This window comes from Gekko japonicus, unplaced genomic scaffold, assembly GCF_001447785.1.
Source record: "Gekko japonicus isolate JY-2015 unplaced genomic scaffold, Gekko_japonicus_V1.1 scaffold892, whole genome shotgun sequence".
Taxonomy (NCBI): domain Eukaryota; kingdom Metazoa; phylum Chordata; class Lepidosauria; order Squamata; family Gekkonidae; genus Gekko; species Gekko japonicus.
In genome coordinates this window covers 537,112-556,463 of record NW_015174869.1, presented here as the reverse complement: position 1 = coordinate 556,463, position 19,352 = coordinate 537,112, and the positions used below count along the sequence as shown (strand labels likewise).

The 19,352-nt window shown below is 46.2% G+C and overlaps 1 protein-coding gene across 1 annotated transcript in view; it reads left to right on the top strand.

The window, feature by feature from the left end:
- Positions 1-19,352, top strand: part of SLC7A10 (solute carrier family 7 (neutral amino acid transporter light chain, asc system), member 10) — a 66,890-nt gene that overhangs the window by 26,318 nt on the left and 21,220 nt on the right. The window contains exons 2-3 of the mRNA XM_015424777.1: positions 2,745-2,781; positions 12,577-12,790. Of these exons, the coding sequence (XP_015280263.1) occupies positions 2,745-2,781; positions 12,577-12,790 (251 nt within the window). The remainder of the gene's footprint in view (positions 1-2,744; positions 2,782-12,576; positions 12,791-19,352) is intronic.

Here is a 19,352-nt window from a genome sequence, read left to right as displayed (position 1 = left end):
TGAGAGTTACATTTTTAAAAAAATGAAACCTGGGAATTCAGTGAAATTAGTAGATCATCGCAATAGATTGTTACATTATTGCACTGTAGCAATGTAGCAACTTCAGATTTTTAAAGGAGCCCCCCCTAATATGAGGGCCTGAAGCAAGGAAAATACCCTGTTTTCCCAAAAATAAGACCTACCCAAAAAATAAGCCCTAGCAGGATTTCTATGCATTTGTGGTATAAGCCCTAGTGTGTCTTCATGAGAAAAAATAAATATAAGACAGTGTCTTATTTTTGGGGAAACATGGTAGTACCAATGAGGGGAGGTCCTTCAAAATGCACACCTTCCCTTCCACACTGCATGGTAAAGAGTGTATCAAACAAGATTTGGGAAAGATCATGGTGAAGCAGTGGGAAAACAGGAAAATTAGACAATTAGAAGCAAATGTCATGTGGATGTCAAACCCGGGTTGGGGACAGGTGTGGAATTCTAATTCAAAAAGAACGTATGTCACCTGCCTTGTGGATTATACAAGACCACTGCTATCTGTCTACAAATTTTGTGTGCTGTAAGCATAAAAAAGAGCCTTTCAACTTAAGTCAAATACAGCTGACATTTAATTTTCTAAATAGTTCTATTTTTTTCTGTTAACCAAATACAAGGGTGTTTGTGTTTTGTTTTGTTTTTTAAAAAGAGGTTAAATAGAGAAATGCTAATGTTTAATAAGGCCCCAAATTAATAATGGCCAGGTAGGTTGAGAGCACTTTTAAAAATACCTAGGTAGACCATACCTGAAAGTGTTAAAACATCATTTTCCTTCATTTAGATTTTAGGGTTATTCTTACTGTGCTTACCAGTCTTGGTTGCCACTAAGAGAGGAAATATTTAATCTTATGTAAAACACAGGTAATTATCCCTTCTCAATTAGACCCTCGGGCAGTGAACTGTAGAATGCAAGTTCACTGCACAGTTGCAAAGCAAAACAGAAACATTTGTTATACAAGACTTGTTTCACTGTTGCATTTGGGTCTCAGAGCTAATGTCTGTGTTTGAACTATGGGTACGATCCAGCCAAACTGATGCTCATGTTAAGGCTGCAATCCTATGTATGCTTACTTGGGAGCAAGCTCCACTGAATGAATGAGTGAGTGAGTGAGTGAGTGAGTGAGTGAATGAATATACTGGGAACTTCTGAATAAACATGTGTAGGGTCTCATTTATGAATGCAAACTCAAACACCTGCATTGGGGTTTAGCAGGACTTCAAATGTTTAGCTCTGCCTAGATCGGGACCAGTGTTCCCTCTAAGCTGAGTTAGTGTGAGCTAGCTCACACTAACTCAGCTTAGAGGGAACATTGATCGGGACCTCTTTTAGAGCACAAATCCTATGCAGAGTTACTCTAGTCTACATCCATTGATTTCAAAGGGTTTAGATTGGAGTAGATCTGAATAGGATTGCACTGTGGATTACTGATGTGATTCCCAAGAGAGCTTCTGGAGCCAGGGCTAGGCATCGTGCTGTGTTGTTGTGATGTCACTTTTGGTCGTGTAACTGGGAGTGATGTCATGCACCATCACAATGTTCCAGCAGTCTCCCAAATCACCATGGCTTTACTGTAACAGTGCTTCCCCCTCCCATTCTCTTCCCCTGCACTGTGCAGCAGGGGGAAGCTGCAGGCCAAGAGTTCTCCTGGGGCTATCCTTGAAGACTATTCAGAAACTACAATTGGGCTGTGGTCACACACATTAAATAATCCACTTTCAGTGCACTTTCCAACTTTATGTGTGAACTGACAAAAATCCAGTTGGAAAGTGCATTGAAAGAGGATTGAAGGTGGATTATTTAGTGTGTGTGACCACAGCCTTGGTACAGAATGCTGCAGCCAGGGAGTGGGTCGTAGGAACCATATCACTACCCTGGAGACAACGGCTGCTCTGGAGGGAGGGACTCTATGACATTATACCCTGCTGAGTTCCCTCCTGTCCCCAAACCCTATCCTCCTCAGGCTCTACCCCCCAAATCTCCAGGAATTTCCTAACCTGGAGTTGGGAACTCTATAACCGGAGGAATGAACACCCTCTTGGCTCTTTTATCAGTGGGTAGAGCAACTGGGTCCAGCAAACAACAGAATGAGCAGAGTTTTTAGCAATATGTAATGGGGGGGCCTTGGGCAGCAATTCCTGGTATGATAATAGGGGTGTTTACAATTGTGTGTCCTTGTTTTAATTTGTAAAACACTGCAGGGTGTGTTGTCATACATTAACGGGGCTACAGTCGCTGCCCGAATGGATTTTTATGACTAGAAATTCTGGAGCAGATCACCTAAGGTCCTCTTAACTTTGGCAGTGCTGCAGGGTCATGTTTTCACATGAATGAACGGCTCTTGAATGATTTGTGGCCGAAATTTTTCAAAGTTATTAAGAACAAAAAGGCTTTTCTTTAGCATCAGGCATGCTTGGATACTGGGTCTGCCTATTTTTCTACCCATGACTCAGAGAACATTAGTGTATTTAAGGCAAGAAGAAACACTGATATGTATCACAGGCTTCTATAAAAATCAATTTCTTCAATATTTCCTGTCACGCAAAATCACATGAAGGCTCAATGTGAGAGGAGAAGCGTGGACTTATCTTATGACTGGCTCATTGTCAGTACGTTTCGGAGAGATGTGCCCAGGCCCAGAGAAAGTCCTGGACTCTGCCACCACTGCACACCGACCTAGAGTAGCTCTTGGACTCTGCTGCTGCTGGTTCTCCAGGAAAAAAAAAATCTAAGTCTGTTGTCTGTGCTTTCACAGACAAAGCTCATTTATTTTGGGGGATATTTAAGCTCCCAAAATATATTTTGAGTTTTCAGATTTTTCTGCAGACTTGCCCCCCCGCCCAGGTTTGCAGAACTATCTGTTTTAAAGTCAGTGTGGCCTCAGTCTGCACATTTAACTATCTGCAGATTGGGCCACACTTGTATATTAGAATGTAAGATTCCTGTTATTTTATATTAGAATATATTAGAATATAAGATTCATGTTATTTTCTGGAATCCTGGAGAGGTCATGGCCAATGCTGTATACTTACTACATCCTATTTTTCTGAAAGTAGCCAGCTAATATTTATTTCAGTAATTGTGGTCCACTGGATAACCACCATCTGTGTGATAAAAATCCATGGAATTCTGGCACCTAGGAATCCTGGAATTCCTAAATTCCAGAATTAAGAATGTGGGGACCAATATCTGTAGGTACCATGGAATGACAAAAAGAAGTCTGCATTCTTACAAGTAGGACTAATATCAAACTTATAGGAATCTGATTCCCTTCCCCCACCCCCATTATGCCCTTTTCTACCACAGAGGCATCTTTGGAATTAAAGCGCAAGGAACAGATCATGATCTGCAAATAACGACTGTATGAATATGTTCCTGTACATAAATACAAGGAAACAGTCTGTCCTCAATGATGTTATTCTATCTCTGGGGATTCCCCCCCCCCCCCGAGTATCAACTCACACCTAAAATCACATTTTTGTGTGTGATTTTGATTTTGTTTGAACTCACTCATGTTTCATTAGTGCAATTTACGCCAATAGAGCAAAGTGAAAAGTTGTTCTTCTCCATGTATCCGTGTCATTTCTGAAGAATTCATTTGTCTTGTTTACTGTGTTGAAGATGGAAAGGAAAGTTTGGCAGATGCATGAGCAACGTTACTATTAAAAGATTCATTAATGGTGCTGGTTTTCATTCAAGGCCACCAGATGGAGACGAAGCCTCGTGTATCTATTTCATGCTTGAAGTTCCCCCTTCCCTTGTTTCCATGCTGTGTGGATCCAATCATCCTTGATCTTATCTAAAACTTAAGTGGGGGGTAACAGCTGAAGTCCCCTGGGCCAAATCTGACCCTTCATCCCAAGTGAAATGCAGGGAATTGTAGCTGGGCTGTCAGAAACCAATGGCCAAATATGCAGGCAGGCCCATAGCCAGAAATTTTTATTGTGGGACAAATGACCAGTGGTGGTCAGCCCTTCATTATTTATTTACTTGATTATTTATACTTTGTTAGTTATTTACCAATTTTCTACTTTGAGACACAAACTGGGTTATGTGTTATAGTAAAGGTAAAGGTTTAAAGGTTTCCCTTGCTCGAAAGCCAGTCGAATCCAACTCTAGGGTTGCGGTGCTCATCTCCGTTTCCAAGCCGAAGAACTCGCACTGTTTCCATGGTCATGTGGCCGCCATGACTAAATGCCAAGGTGCACGGAACGCTGTTACCTTCCCACCGAAGCTGTACCTATTTATCTACTTGCAATTTCTTGCTTTCGAACTGTTAGGTTGGCAGGAGCTGGGACCAGAGACGGGAGCTCACTCCGTCATGTGGCACTCGGGTCTCAAACTGCTGAACTACCGACCTTCCAACCTGCAGTTCAGCGCCTTAACCACTTGAGCCACCGCAGCTCCTTATGTGGTATAGAATGTTGTAATCAAACAGCATGAGAGATCTAATAAACAATGCAATAGGACTAGGCATAACTACATTTATTTATTTATTTATTTAGCTTTTATCCCGTCCTCCCGCAGCAAAAAAAGTATCAAACACTGCAATGATTCGGTGTGTGTGTGTCTTTAAATGTTGAGTTTGCCTGCAGCACTGTAGGAAGAGTGATAGAGGGAGACAAGTGTGATTTGATTGGCTGATGACTGAGTGTGGGAGGAGATGTTCTGAGAGGAATCTGTGTGTGTTTTATGACAGAGTTCTGTGTATGTGTTTTTGGAAAAGTGAAGTGTGGAAGAGCTATGAAGAGGGTCTGTGTGAGTGACTCTAAAAGTTTTGTGAGAGAGTCTATATGACAAAGAAACAAGTAGTGTCTAAACTGTGTGGTTAGACAACTGTTTTATCTTGTGTGCCTAAGACAAAGAGCTTAGCCAGTGTGGCTACCTATATGACAGAGAGAAGCCTGTCAGCGTGGAGTTTTGGTGTCTGAGAGACTGTGTGTGACACCTTACCAGTTATATTTACAAATTCCTTTTTCCAGAAACAGTTCAAGATAACCAGAAACCTATTTTGTTCTTTATTCACTAAATCATTTAAACATATCCCAGAAATCAGTACAGTCCTTCCTCAGGGCCACATAGTCCTCTGAAGTGCCCAGACCCTGGGTCATACTACCAAAAGAGAAATAATTGGAATTTTAAATTTCTGGTGGCCAAAAAGATAGAGGGGGGTGCAGTATGATATGAATACACACAGAATAGAACTACTGCAAATTGTGCATATTTCAAACTTGTATTATGCCACCAGGAATTTACACAGAATAGAACTACTGCAAATTGTGCACATTTCAAACTTGTATTAAATGCAATAACAATATATCAAACTATGTTTTACAGAAAACAGTGTTTATAAATAATGATGGATGGATTAGATGGATGACGAACTCCCCCGGAGTTGATATTCGTTTCGAGGTGTCTTTTTCAAACATCAAACCTCATGCAAGCGTGTCTCCACAAGGTCACAAGTCTTCCAAATTGGATTTCTCCTTAATTCCTGTACATTTTGGCAGAGGTCATTTCATAGAAAAAGAGCTAGGGGAACTCATTAGCATAACTCATTAGCATATGCCACACACCCTGACATCAGGGGCCCGGCGGTGGACCTGCAAGGATGGCGGGAGTGCGAGGAAGCCCCGCCAAGGCCCTCCCTGGCCCCAGGCAGGCAGGGGTGGGGAGAGGCAGGGAGGAAGCAACTTACCCTCCCTTTTCTCCTGCCTCCTCCTGGCTGAATGAGGGCTGGAAGCGGGGTGGCTGGAAGCGGGGTGGCCGGAAGCAGAGGGCGGGGCTTCATCATGTGCCCCCCCCACCTCACCCGGGGGAACTGTGATTCCCCCCCGAAATGACCTCTGCATTTTGGTGTTATTCATAAGATGTTCTCAATCACAATATCAATTACGGACGCCTCGAAACGAATATCAACTCCGGGGGAGTTTGTCATTTATCTAATCCATCCATCATCATTTATAAACATTGTTTTCTGTAAAACATAGTTTGATATATTGTTATTGCATTTAATACAAGTTTGAAATATGCACAATTTGCAGTAGTTCTATTCTGTGTAAATTCCTGGTGGCAGCAGAAAATGACCAAGTTTATATACACAGAAGGAAAAACAGCCCCCCCCCCATAGCAAGCACGCCACAAACACTCTATGCCTAAAAATGGAATTACAAAAAATGAAAACATTGCTGTAAGAGCATGATAGAACATACATCAAATCAATAATATATACTAGCATACATGGTGGCACAGACTGCCCCTTTTTGCACCACCATGTGGTATGGTAGAATGGCCTCCAGTATCTCGCCAGGCTTCAAATATTTTTAAATATTTTTAAACTTTATTTTTCCTATGTAATATTAAAAGAAAAGTCACATTGAACTGATCCAGTGGCTCATATACATCTGCATGCTGTTCACTGTGTTTGGATTTCTTTCAGAAAGCTTATAAAATTCATTGCTTTTATACTGGAATCTCTAGTGCGTGTTCAACCATCTGCAGACTTTGTGGAGTGGGATTCCCTTGCTTCCCCATCTTGATGCGTCTCCTAGGGTGGCCAACTCCAGCTTGGGTAATTCCTGGATATTTGGAGGGGGGATGGTGCCTGGGGAAAGTGAAATTTGGGAAGGGCAGGAAGCTCAGCAGGGATGTCTTGCCCTCAAAAGCTGACATGTCTGCCAGGAGAACTGGTCTGGAAATCAGTTGTAATGCTGGGAGAACTTCAGGCCTCTCCTGGGGGGTTGGCAATGTTAGATCCCCTTCACTTTTGTTCTGGAAATCAGTGGCCCCTCAGGAACAGCATAAGGAAGGGTTGCCAGTTCCTGGTTGAGAAATACATGGAGATTTTGGGGGTGGAGCCTGAGGAGGGCGGGGTTTGGGGAGGGGAGGAACTTCAATGGGATATAATGCCATAGAGTCCACCTTCCAAAAGCGGCCATTTTCTCCAAGTGAACTGGTTCACATTTGCCTGCAATGGGGAAATAGAGCTATGGCCAAGGACAGACTATTGGCTCAGAGATATTATCCTTGATGAGTGCTGGCTCCTTATTTTTTTACAGGCCTGTTTTACAGTCTTTATTTGGAGCCTCGCCCTGTAGAGAATTATTTAAAAACCTACCTGACCCTGAAAAGATCTGGTATTTGGGCAAACTCTATGGTTTGAGGGTGAAGAAACCATAGAGTTTTGCCCAAATACCAGAGCCTTTTGTTACTGTGAGTCAGACTTGACTGTGCGACTGAACAACAACAACAAAACTAGAGCATCTCCATGTGACATCCCCAACGAGATGGTGTCACTTTCGGGTGACATCATTGCATCAGGGATGTCACGCGATGTCCCTGCCCATCCCCCAGAACGCTCCCCAAATTCCCCCGCCAGAGTGACAAGGGGACCCGGCAACCCTATGTGGCCAGCAGGAGAAAAATACTGTAAAAAAATTGCCATCAGGCAATAGAGTGATATCACTTCCAGGCAATCATCAGCAATTTCTAGAGAGGCATGATGTCACTTCCAGGTTTCCCCTGGAAGTGACATCACACCATTGCCTGACAGCACCACCCTCTGGTCTCCAACCAGTTGTCACCCACTGGCAACACTAGCTTGGAAGAAATTACAGGGCAGGAGTATAAATGATTCGGAATATTATCCCCAGTCCAAGTCCCCTTTCTTTGGGATACTGCATCGTAAGTAGACCAATTTATCCTCCTCACTCTGCTCCTCCCCCCAAACTGTTGTTCAGCTGCCCTCAATGTTTTTCTGGAGGACAGTGACCATGCTCAGTCCTCATCAGGCTGTTGCTGGTATTCTTTTTGTAATGGAAAAAAAGACAACCTTTTCCTGCATCCTTGGGGATATACGCAGAAACATCTTATCGATTTCACCACCTTACTGATAAGAGCAGGAGTGACATAAGCAGAAACTTTAGTTCTTTGTTGTTGTGTCTTGCTTCAGCTGCCAGGAGTGTACTTTATGGCAGTTATGCAGCACTGTCGGCCAGTAAAAGGCAAACTACTTTCAGTCATAGCCAGTTTGCTGTTTTCATAGAGAGGAAATAGGAGGACGTTTGCTTCAGAGGCTGGGTGGGAGTAACAAGGCGCTAGATCTCTTACTTGCTTTCTCCGGAATGCACCTCTGCGGCGGGACCTATATCAAGGCGCTAGATCTCTTACTTGCTTTCTCTGGCATGCACATCTGCATCCATGATGGTCTCGCAGCGGCGGGACCTATACGGGCAAAGGGTAGCCTCAATTCTTCAGCTGCCATCTTAGAAGAGGCACCCATCGCGCCCCAGGCTATGAGCCCCCTACTAGGGCTCTCCGGGGGGGGGAGAATCATCTGGGAACCCTCCCATCCGCGGCGAGAACGGGGCGCTCACATCAGAGTGAGATGGAGCGTGCCCGTCCAGCAAGTTGCCAAAACTGGCCCAGAAACATCTCATTGAGTGTACTTTATGGCAGTTATGCAGCACTGTTGCCAGTAAAAGGCAAACTATTTTCAGTCATTGCTGTTTTCATAGAGAGGAAATAGGAGGAGCTAGACCCCAAAAGGACAAACTTGATATAAACTATTATTTGTTTGTTTTCCCAGTTTTCTCCTTAATTGTCCAGATAGTTTTTGCTAGTTATTATGTAGCTCTGTATTGTTGATGTAATCAATGACACGGAGCATCTGACCTCAGGATCATTGCATTTTGTGGAAAGCCAACTGCTTGGGCCTTAGAGGTCTTTTCACCACCTCCCCATTTCTCCTTATGTAACCTGCAACACTTGAAAGGAAGTCACTGGATCTGTCGGGACATCACTTGTTGTTTAGAGTCCAGCCTATTAGCATAATGGTTCTCCTTCCAGGCTCTGAAATGTCAGGTTTTCTCGGACTAGTTTAGCATTCCACCCAGGGTTACTGTCTTCCTTTGAGAAGGTTCTTCTGAATATTAATTAGACTTCCCCTGTCCAGGTTTGAAAATCTTAGCCAGAAAGCTACTTGGCTGCAAGATTAAAGTTCTTAATGCCTCTTCATAACGCCCTATCTCTCAGTTGTTCCGGGAAAATTCTCCTTCTGCAAATGTAATCCCTCTAACTTGAAACATTTGCCAACATGGTTTTTTTGGCACCGCGCATCTTTGTTTAGGATGGCTCAGGCGGTAAATGAATTGTTCTGGAGTTATCTGTTACAGCCTATCCTTCTGTGAGCTCCTTATGTCTTGGTGCCATTTGGCAGGCTTTCATACAAAAGGAGAAGTCCTCGAAGCCATGCTCAAATGAGAAAAAAAGATGCATGGCATTTGCCATTCTTTCCCTGAGCAGATGGCATAACCGCGACACTCCCAGCTCTTTTCCTGCAGCCAGCCTGTCATGTATTTATTTTTTTACTTCATTTATATACCACTTTTCTCCCCAGTAGAGAACCACAGTGGCTTACAACACTCTCCCTCTCCTCCGTTTTATCCTCACAACAACCTGTGAGGTAAGTCAGGTCAGGGGTCGTTTCGTAGAAAAAGAGCTAGAGGAACTCATTAGCATAACTCATTAGCATATGCCACACCCCCTGACATCACCAGAAGTGTGTCATAAGGCCACACCCCCTGACATCACCGGAAGTGTGTCATAAGGCCACACACCCCGCCCCCAACAGTCCCGGCCGCCGGTGGCCTTGCAGCTCCACTGCCGAGCCCCATGAGGGGCCCGGCGGTGGAACTGCAAGGCCGGCGGGAGTGCAAGGAAGCCCCGCAAAGTCCCTCCCTGGCCCCAGGCAGGCAGGGGTAGGGAGAGGCAGGGAGGAAGCAACTTACCCTCCCTCTTCTTCTGCCTCCTCCTGGCTGAATGAGGGCTGGAAGCGGGGCGGCCGGAAGCAGGGGGCGGGGCTTCGTCATGTGCCCCGCCCCCGTACCTCACCCGGGGGAACTGCGATCACCCCCGAAATGACCTCTGAGTCAGGTTGAGTGCATGTGACTAGCCCAAGGTCACCCAGTAAGCTTCGTGGCAGAGTGGGGATTCAAACCCTGGTCTTCCAGATCCTGCCGACACTCTAACCACTGTACCACACTGAGCTAGCCAGCCATCTTCTCGGATCCTCTCTCTCCTCTCCGTTAGCAAGCAGGACACCCGTTCAGCTTCACAAGCAGCCCCAGACAAATACGTAGCGAACAGGCCTACAGGTATCTCCATACTTTAAAAGATTTTTTTTTAAATGTCCACTAAAGAATGAGTCTTGCACAGGAGAAATGCACGGGAGAAGTTCAGAGCAATTTTTGATGCCTTTTTCTAGGATTGTGTTGTGATTGACAGTTGCAGTGCCATCCTAAACAGGTCTGCTCAGAATCCTACTCAGTGGAGCTTAATCCCAAGAAAATATTTCTAGGATGGCACACTTAATCTTCTGTTGAGAGACCCATATCGGGGGAAAAACCCTTTCCTGCCCCTTTCTTCCAAATTAATGTGTATTGAAAATTAACTGACTGTAATTAAATGACAAATAATGACTGGTCTAAAGGGAGGGGGGCTTTGTAATCCAGGACATGTCAAAACTGTCATCATTTCTTAAATCTGATTGTATAAGGGATTTTTTTTGTTATCATCTGCTAAATTCAATAAAATATAAATGTTGGGAAGGTACAGTATCCACTCTTCTTGCACACTTTGCAAATGGTTTACACTGATGCGGCTGGGCTGGTTCACACATTAATGTTTATTACACGCTGCTTTGGGTCTCCCCTCTTTGAGAAGCCAAGCAGGTGGGGACAGGGCCTTCTCAATGGTGGCCCCCCTATTATGGCAAACCCTCCAGGCTCACTAGGACTGTGCGACTGAACAACAACAACAAAGGTGGTACGTGAATATTATTCTCTCCAACTTGTAATGGATGATATGCATTTCCCCCTTAATATTATTTCTCCTTTTTTCCATTGTTTTAATACTGGGTTTGCTGTTTGATTGAGGTTTTATAGTTGCAATGCTTTAACTGATGGTTTCACTCAATTCCTGTTGATAGGCAATGATGCAGAAGGGAAGGGGTTAACTCCCCTCCAACCAACCCCCAGCATTATGGCTATAATTCAGACTAGGGTGAGGAGGTGGACCTAACACTTCCTTTTAAAGATGTTAATTACATATTTGAAGATCTGATCAAAGATTCCAAACATGATGTGTGGTTTTGCCCCGAGAAAATAATTGAAAGGTGCTTTGCATGTTAAAAAATCAGTATACGAATTAATACTATGTTAACCGGAAACGAGTAGGGATGGGCATGAACTGGGAAAATGTGGTTTGGTTCAGTTCATGGTGTGTGTGGTTCATGAAGCACGAACTGTCACAAGCTTTTAAGAGCCAAATGGATCAGTTCCTTTTCTGAGGTTTGTGGTATGGTAGAATGGCCTCCAGTATGCTAGAGATACCAAACTCACAGGGTATCTCTGGCTGACTCTCTTCTACCTCCAGGTTTGGTGATGATTGAATTTATGGGATTCGCGTTATAGCCCCCCAAAGAAGGTGCCCCCAAGAAAGTGCTTTCTGGGGAAATGAGAGCTGACAGGCATGATTTTGACAGATGCAGGTTCAGGAGGTTCAGGAGTGTATAGAATAAATCCTTTGCAAGATGGAGACACAGAGGATATCGGGCTGACTCCTCTACCACTAAGTTTGGTGAGGATTGGATTTAAGGGGTTTGAGTTATACCCCCCCCCCCAAAGAAGGTGCCCCCATCCTCCATTCTTTCCAATAGAGGGGGGAAACAGCAAAAAAGCAAGGGCAATAGAAGCCCAGCAGTACAGAATCAAAGTCCCAGAGAATCTCTTCAACAGAAACTGAAGAGGGGGGGCATTTTTGCAAGCCCAGCAGAACCAATGCAATGTGCCCAGCAGAACCAGTGCCACTGTGACACAGCAAACCCACCAGGACTAAGGTCAAGCGAGAGAATCTCTGCAGTAGAAACTGAAGGTGGGTGGCATCTTTGCAAGCCCAACAGAACCAGCAATGTACTAGGGCCTAGCAGAACCCAGTGCCATTGTGGTAATGCCAGCTCAAAAGGACTGATGTCTAGCACAGAATCACACTCCAAGCATTCACAAACGAGCATGAACCTCCACGAACTTCTTTAAAGTTTGTGGCAAGTTCATGCTGGTTGACCTGCCACAAACTTCAGTTCGCAAACCATGAACTAGCCAAAATTCGTCGCAAACATTAGTTCGCGAGCTGGTTTATGCCTATCCCTAGACATGGGCTTGCCCTTGAAGACAGTCTAGAAGTGGCAGTTGATATAAAATGCCTCAGGGAAACTGCTGACGGCATAAGTTGGTGTGATGTTTTATTTAGAGTGGCAGACTAGGATCTGGAGACCTGGGTTCCAGTGCCCATTCAGTCATGCAACTCACTGGATGACCTTGGACCAGCCAGTCTCTCTCAGCCTAACCTACCTCACAGGGTTGTTGTGAGGACAAAATGGGAGGGCATATGCTACATATGTTGCCCTGAGCTCCTTAGAGAAGGGCTAGTGTAAAACCAAATAGATGCTGCAGGGAACATGCATATAGTCATTTACCCTTTCCTCTGACTTTTTCTTCCAGGTAATATTATTGGCTCCGGCATCTTCATTTCACCCAAAGGAGTATTAGAGCACACCGGGTCCGTGGGGCTTGCTCTTATCATCTGGGTGCTCGGAGGAGGGATCTCAGCTCTCGGGTCCCTGTGCTACGCTGAGTTAGGAGTTACCATCCCAAAATCAGGAGGGGATTATTCCTATGTCACTGAGATTTTTGGTGGATTAGCTGGGTAAGTGATGTTTTATCACAGTAACGTGTGGCATTTAATATCACGCTCTTGAGTGTTCAAATCAATTCATACACAATCTCTCATTCAAGCGTAAATTAATCCTGTAAGGCAGATCAGTATTGATGGCCTCCTCTTCTGAATGTGGGGATGAATGCTGATTTCAGATCTCCCTGAGAGTTCATGGCAGAGGCGATTGTTTTTTTAAAAATTGGGGACTTGCGGCCAACAATATCATTGGATGTCTTAATTTATCTTTCAGATTAGCAGTTATGGGGGGGGCAGAGAGAAAGAGAGAGATTGTATTGGGGTATTGGTGCTAGGAGGAATGGGTTAACACTTTCCTCTCAGCCATTTTGCTGACAGAAATCCCCCCTCTAAATCTTCTGTTAGCTGCAGTCAGGAAACAGACAGGTAAAATATGGGTATCTGTCATTTCCCACTGCCATGGCTAAGAGATTCAGGAGGGAGACCAAAGTTCAACACAAAAAAGTAATGTTAAAATAAATCTGTCTTGTGAATCTCTTAGCAGTATTTATAGATAATAGCAATAACAGCAATAACACATTATAGAGAACATAAATAAGACAGTTAATTAATGATGAAGGAAGGAGTAATAATAACAATAACAATGTTCCAGCAGAGACATATTTAGATCAGTCAGTGTTTACATAATCATATCATATATAATTTGGGTGGTCAGTCAAAGTATTTAAAATACTCTAGATCTGACTACTTAATAAATCAGGACGGAGCTGTATTTCAAATGACTTTTGTGGATTTGTTGCTAAGATTTTCCAATAATTGGGAGGATGTTTTGTCCAAGATCAAGAGATCCTAGATCTTAAGATACCATTTTTTAAAAATCAAAGGTAATTTTATCTTTTGCCAAAATGTTACAATTAGGAATTTAGCAACCACCCAGAACAATGAAATGGGCTCCAATTTTATATGGGGTATTGTTTTGTGGCAAAGCCTGTCCAATAAAACTGCAGATACTTTAAATCAGATGTTATATCCTGTAATGTTTTATATCTGAATTAATACCTTCCCCCAGAATTGTAAAATCTTGGGACAATGCTACCAACTGTGTAAAAAGGAACCATCACTGCCACAGCCTTTTCGTCATAACTTGGAGTACTGGGGCCAAGTGAACTGCAGTTTCAGAGGTGTCGTGTACTGTCTCTTTTCAGGGTATGAACTATTGATGAAGGGGACTTTTGATGAAGCGGACTTTGACTCTCAAAAGTTCGTACCCCAAAAGTCTTGTTGGTCTCTAGGATGCTACTGGACTCAAATTTAGTTTAATATAGTGATTATTTAATGTTCGAAGAGGGATGCGCTGCTGAGAACAACTTCCTGGTGATTCCCAGCCCAAAAGACATCTGGCTGTCCTCAACCAGGGCGGGGGCTTTTTCCATTCTGGCCCCAGCCTGGTGGAACTCTCTCCAGGGGTCATTTCCTGCAGGAGCGCAGCTCCGGCAGTAAAGAGCCCAGGGGGCGAGCACATGCAACAAGCCCCACCCCCTGTTCCCAGCAGCCCTCAGTCAGAGAAAGAAGCAGCCAGGTAAGTTGCAGAGCTCTGCCCTCCCCCCGGCCGCCTGGTCCAAAACAGTCCAGTGGCACCTTTAAGACCAGGTTTTATTCAGGTACAAGCTCTCCCTCCTCTGCGAGGGCAGATCTGCACGTTCCCCCCCCCAATAGCTAGCAATCCAAAACAGTCCAGTGGAGCCTGAGTGGTGGGTGTTGCCTTCTGACGTGTGGCATATGCAAATAAGGTATGCTAATGAGTTATGCTAATGAGCTCCTGCACCCCTTTTTCCACAAAATGACTCCTGCTCTCTGCCAAATGACATTCGCACCCTGTGGGGCCTTATGCAGTTCCACAGAGCTCACAAGGTGGAGATGTTCCACCAAGCCTTTGGCTGAGGACAGCAACGGGCACCATTTTGGCTGGCACGCCCTCCCTCCTAGTCCCCCGGTTCCCACTCATCCCCCTACGAGATGGGGATGCAGTTGTAATTGGAGGTATTAACACAATCTGAATACTGTAAACAATGAATTGTTTTAGTCAGCTTTTAAATTGTTATTGTTTGATAATATTTTTATTATTATCATTGTTCATCACTCAGGGACTGAGCAATTTATAAATCAAATTCCAAACTAAGGAGAAGACCACTTTGGTGTAGTGGTTAGGAGCATGGACTCTAATCTGGGAGAACCAGGTTTGATTCCCCACTCCTCCACATGCAGCTGCTGGTGTGACCTTGGGTCAGTTATGAGTTCTCTCAGAACTGTTCTCTCACGAGCAGTTCTTGAAAGAGCTCTCTCAGCCCCACCTACCTCACTGGGTATCTGTTGTGGGGAGGGGAAGGGAAAGGAGATTGTAAACCACACTGAGACTCCTTTGGGTCGTGAAGGGCGGGGTATCAATCCAATCTCCTCCTCCTCCTTCTCCTCCTTCTTCTGGCAAATGGTGTGAAAGGAAAAGGTCAATCCCCTCCCCCAATACTATGGCCCTGATCTACTTCAGGGGGCCCTGTGGGCCAAGGCACCCAAGCAATTGCTTGGCAAGGCACAATAAGGAGGACACTGATGCCCTGCGGGGACTTGACTGGGACCCTGGTGGCAGCAACCCAGGAGGAGACAATGGGTGTAACTAGCTTGGTGTAACCAAGTACCTTGAACCAGGGCTGTCTGTGGATGCTCTTTCAGCCTGAAAGAATTTGCTGGGAAATGTGTATCTCCCATGTCATGTGATGCGTGCCCTGTACCCATAACACAAACATAGCTTTTCATAATCCTATCAGTGAGGCTTGTATGGATGTTCCCGATATATTAAAGCTTCAAGGCACATACTCCTCCTTCCTTTATTTCACTTTCAGGGTGAGTGTATTAGTTTTGATCTGTATATGATTGAACAAAACCGCAGCGCTTCTGTCACATATTGGATTGTTGATGCGGAATAACTCAGGGGATGGGATCTGCATACAGATGGGGCTTTTCAGGCTTCTGCTAGAGTATGTCAGGCACAACCATGCACTCCTAGGGCAAGCTGGGTTTTCAAAAGAATGCTAGCGTGCTGCACTTAGATGCCGATGTTCCTTGGTAAGATTTAATAAGGACAACAGCGACTGAAATGTGTTTTTTTCTGCAACAGTTTGACAATTTGCAAGGCCAAACTCCTATAAATCAATATTTATTGCATCACGCAAAGAGACCAAGCCAAGAGTTGTATAGGGATGTGTAAAAACTGAACGTGGTTTTTTCCCCATTTTGTTCTGAAAGTTCAGCTTTATGGCCGTATTAACTCCTCCCTCATGGCAGCAATAATTCAGCCGGGAGATCATCTAACCTTGCTTTGTCTTTACAGAGCTGTGTTTATGGAGGCTGAACACACAGATAATAGTCTTTCAGAGAGCTGGAAGGGGTGAGAGACAGGCAGTGTTTGCCCTTGGTGTGTATGCACATGCATTTCCCCTACTCTCATCTCTAGTCCAACAAGTTTTGGAGGTTTTTTGAAGCACTATGAGAAACCCCACACCACAACCTCTTTTTACCCAAGGCAAATCTTGGATAAGTGTAAACCCATAATCCCATGATACAATTAGTCCAGCATCTTGTATCACAGGGTGGCCAACCAGATGCACCAGAAGGCCTCCAAGCAGGGCATGGAGCCCAAACCTCCCCTCCCCCATTGCTTCTCCCACACTGAATTCAGGGGGTTGTATGTGTAAAGCTACATCAAGTTGCAGCTGCCTTATGGTGACTCCAGCAAGGGGCTTTCGAGGCAAGTGAGAAGCAGAGGTGGTTTGCCATTGCCTGCAGGAGCTTTGGAATGCCCGCGAGTCGACCCACCTCCTCCCTATCGAGATCGTCGGTGAGTCCAGGTTTGGATGTGGATGGGAGATTGGATGTATTGGAACTGGAATGTCACACTATTATGCATGACATGGGACAATTGCTAAAGAACCATCCGGGGATAGTGGCCTGGGCGGTGCAGACTCAACTGGCCGCCCCTCAAGTTCCACCACCTCATCCCCCCCTGGGACTGGCCCCGGGCCCTGGTCTGCCGGCCCCACAGCCAGCTCCACCACCACCCCGCCGCCGGGCCAGCCGCAACCCCCGGCACAACCGGTGGTTCCAGCTCCCCCCTCCTCCCCCCGCGATGCCACGACCCAAAGACTTGTTGGATGTAACATTTGATGGCGACCCAGAGAACCTGTCGTTCTTTATAGTGCGGGTGATGAAGTTTGTCGAACACTGGGCTCACTTGTTCCCTGACGAGGAGATGCAAGTGGATTTCATCGCTTCCCACCTGCGGGGTGCAGTGACAAGCTGGTATGTGGGGCTCCACAACCTGGAGGCGAGGGAATTGGAGAGCGTTGATGCCTTCATGTGGGCGCTGCGAGCCCGGTTCGAAGACCGCATGGCGGGCGAGAAGGTGGAGGCGTTCCTTCGGGCGTTCAAGCAAGGTAAGTTAACAGTCCAGGAATATTCCACCGAGTTCCATCTGCAGGCGGCCAAAATCTGGGACTGGACAGATCCTGTGTTCTCTCAGCAGTACCGATTGGGTCTGAATGCGGAGATCCGAAACGAGGTTTTGGGGACCCAAGACCCGTGGACCTTGGATGCGTGGATGCAGGAGGCTGAGAGTGCCAAGAGCTGTAACACCGTCGACGGCAGAAGAACAGCACCGGTACATCCCCAACCCAAGGCAAAAGCCGGGGCCCAGGGGCCGTCAGTCAGGGAGCAGCAGATGAAACAAGGGCTGTGCCTAAGATGTGGGGATCATGGCCATTTCGCCGCTACCTGTCCTTTGGGAGAGGGTAGAGGAGGGCCGGGGAAGGAAGGTGACAAGTGCAGGAGCAACTTCCCACCTAGGAAGAGCACGGCAAAAGCGAAAGGGCCCCGCACCCTCCAAGCCGAGGTGGAGGACGAGTCGAGCGGGGAGGAGGAGATGGAGCTGGCGGGAAAAGACCAGGTCCTGCTGTAAGTGGCGCAGAGCAGCAGGACCCCACAACGGAAGTGCCAAAAGTGGTGAGCAGCTACCCACCCCTATTTTTCGTGACTGTGACTTTAATAAACCCCGCGTTGGGCACGCACATTAGAGTCCGAGGCCTCATCGATTCAGGGTGCAGGCGAGATTTAATTAACCCTTCCCTGGTCGCTGGCCTGGATGCAGATGTGGTCAGGTTGGCCAAGCCCTTAGTATTTACCCAAATGGACGGATCCTCGATGAAAGAGCCCTGTAAATACGAGACTGTACTGTTATGCATGGGGGCTGGGGACCATTGGGAGGAACGGACCTTTATTGTGTCCCCGGGGGCCAGATTCCCCTTGGTACTAAGGAACCCATGGCTCCACGGGCATGATCCGTATATTTTGTGGGGAGACAGGGTAGTAAAGTTCATCTCCCCCAGATGCCAAAGCCATCTCTGGAACCCGAAGTGGGGGGTGGCGCCTCGCAGTGACCAGATTCGAGCGTGTTTAGCTGCAGAGGAACTGGGAAAAATCCCTCGGGAATATGGAGATTGGCAATCCTGGGCTTGCCACCGTCACTGGTGCCCCCGCTCCCACCGTCGTTGTTGGGGAAGTCACCAGCGCTGCCGTGGTGCTCGGTGTAGGTGCCAACATGACCGGGGCAGGCACCGTTGTTGTGACCGGGGTGGCCACTGACGTGGTTGTTGGGGTAGCGACCCCTGCCCCACCGGGACCGCTCATCTCGTCCGTGAGAGACTCGGCTCAATGAACGAAAAAAGATTCCTAACATTTTCTGTCAGGTTCCACAGCAAGTAACTCTTCACACACGTTTCCTGAGAAGCGTTATGCTTTATTAGAGTACAAAACCAGTACCATATCAACAGGATTATTGTTAGGAATAACTATAGGGCAGGAACATCCGTACATATAGCCAGACGAGGCAAATAGCTAAGCAAATGAACTTCGAGCGCGCGCGGGGGAATTCTCCCGTTGGGAAGTTACATAATGAGCGGGAGACTCGCAGGGCCCCTGAGAGCAGAAAGATTCACACCAGTGGTGGACCGCAAGCAAGCCCTCCCATCCTTACAAGGCCAGACTGATAACCCCGTCTAGCCGAGCCAGCTCCCACCACGGTCTCCGAGGCAATGTTTACGCAAAGCTGCTGACCTGGGAGCAAGCGAGAACGGAAGGACAGAGGCATCATAAAATGGCAGCTAGCTGACATCCTGTTCCCTTCATCCCCATCCATTCCTCCACAGCCAAGAAAAGGAGGCTTTGCATTTCTTCCCACCGTGAAAGCCCAGGCCATCGGGCCCCACCAAATCCAGAGTGCTTTGGGCAGAGGTGGAGTTTTGTCTGGTGTCACGAGTAGTCCCACCCGTCTGCCTTCCTCCAGTTAATGGGGGTTATTGATCAGCAAAGAGATGGTCGGAGCCGAGGCTTCTGCGGCATCTTCTCTGCACCCAAAAGGCAACTCCTGGGGCCTTGGTGGGGGTGGTGATGTGCCCTAATCATGGCTAAGGCTTCTTCCCTGCCCGATTTCTCCTCTCTTCCTCCCATGAATAATAGATCCTTCCTCTTC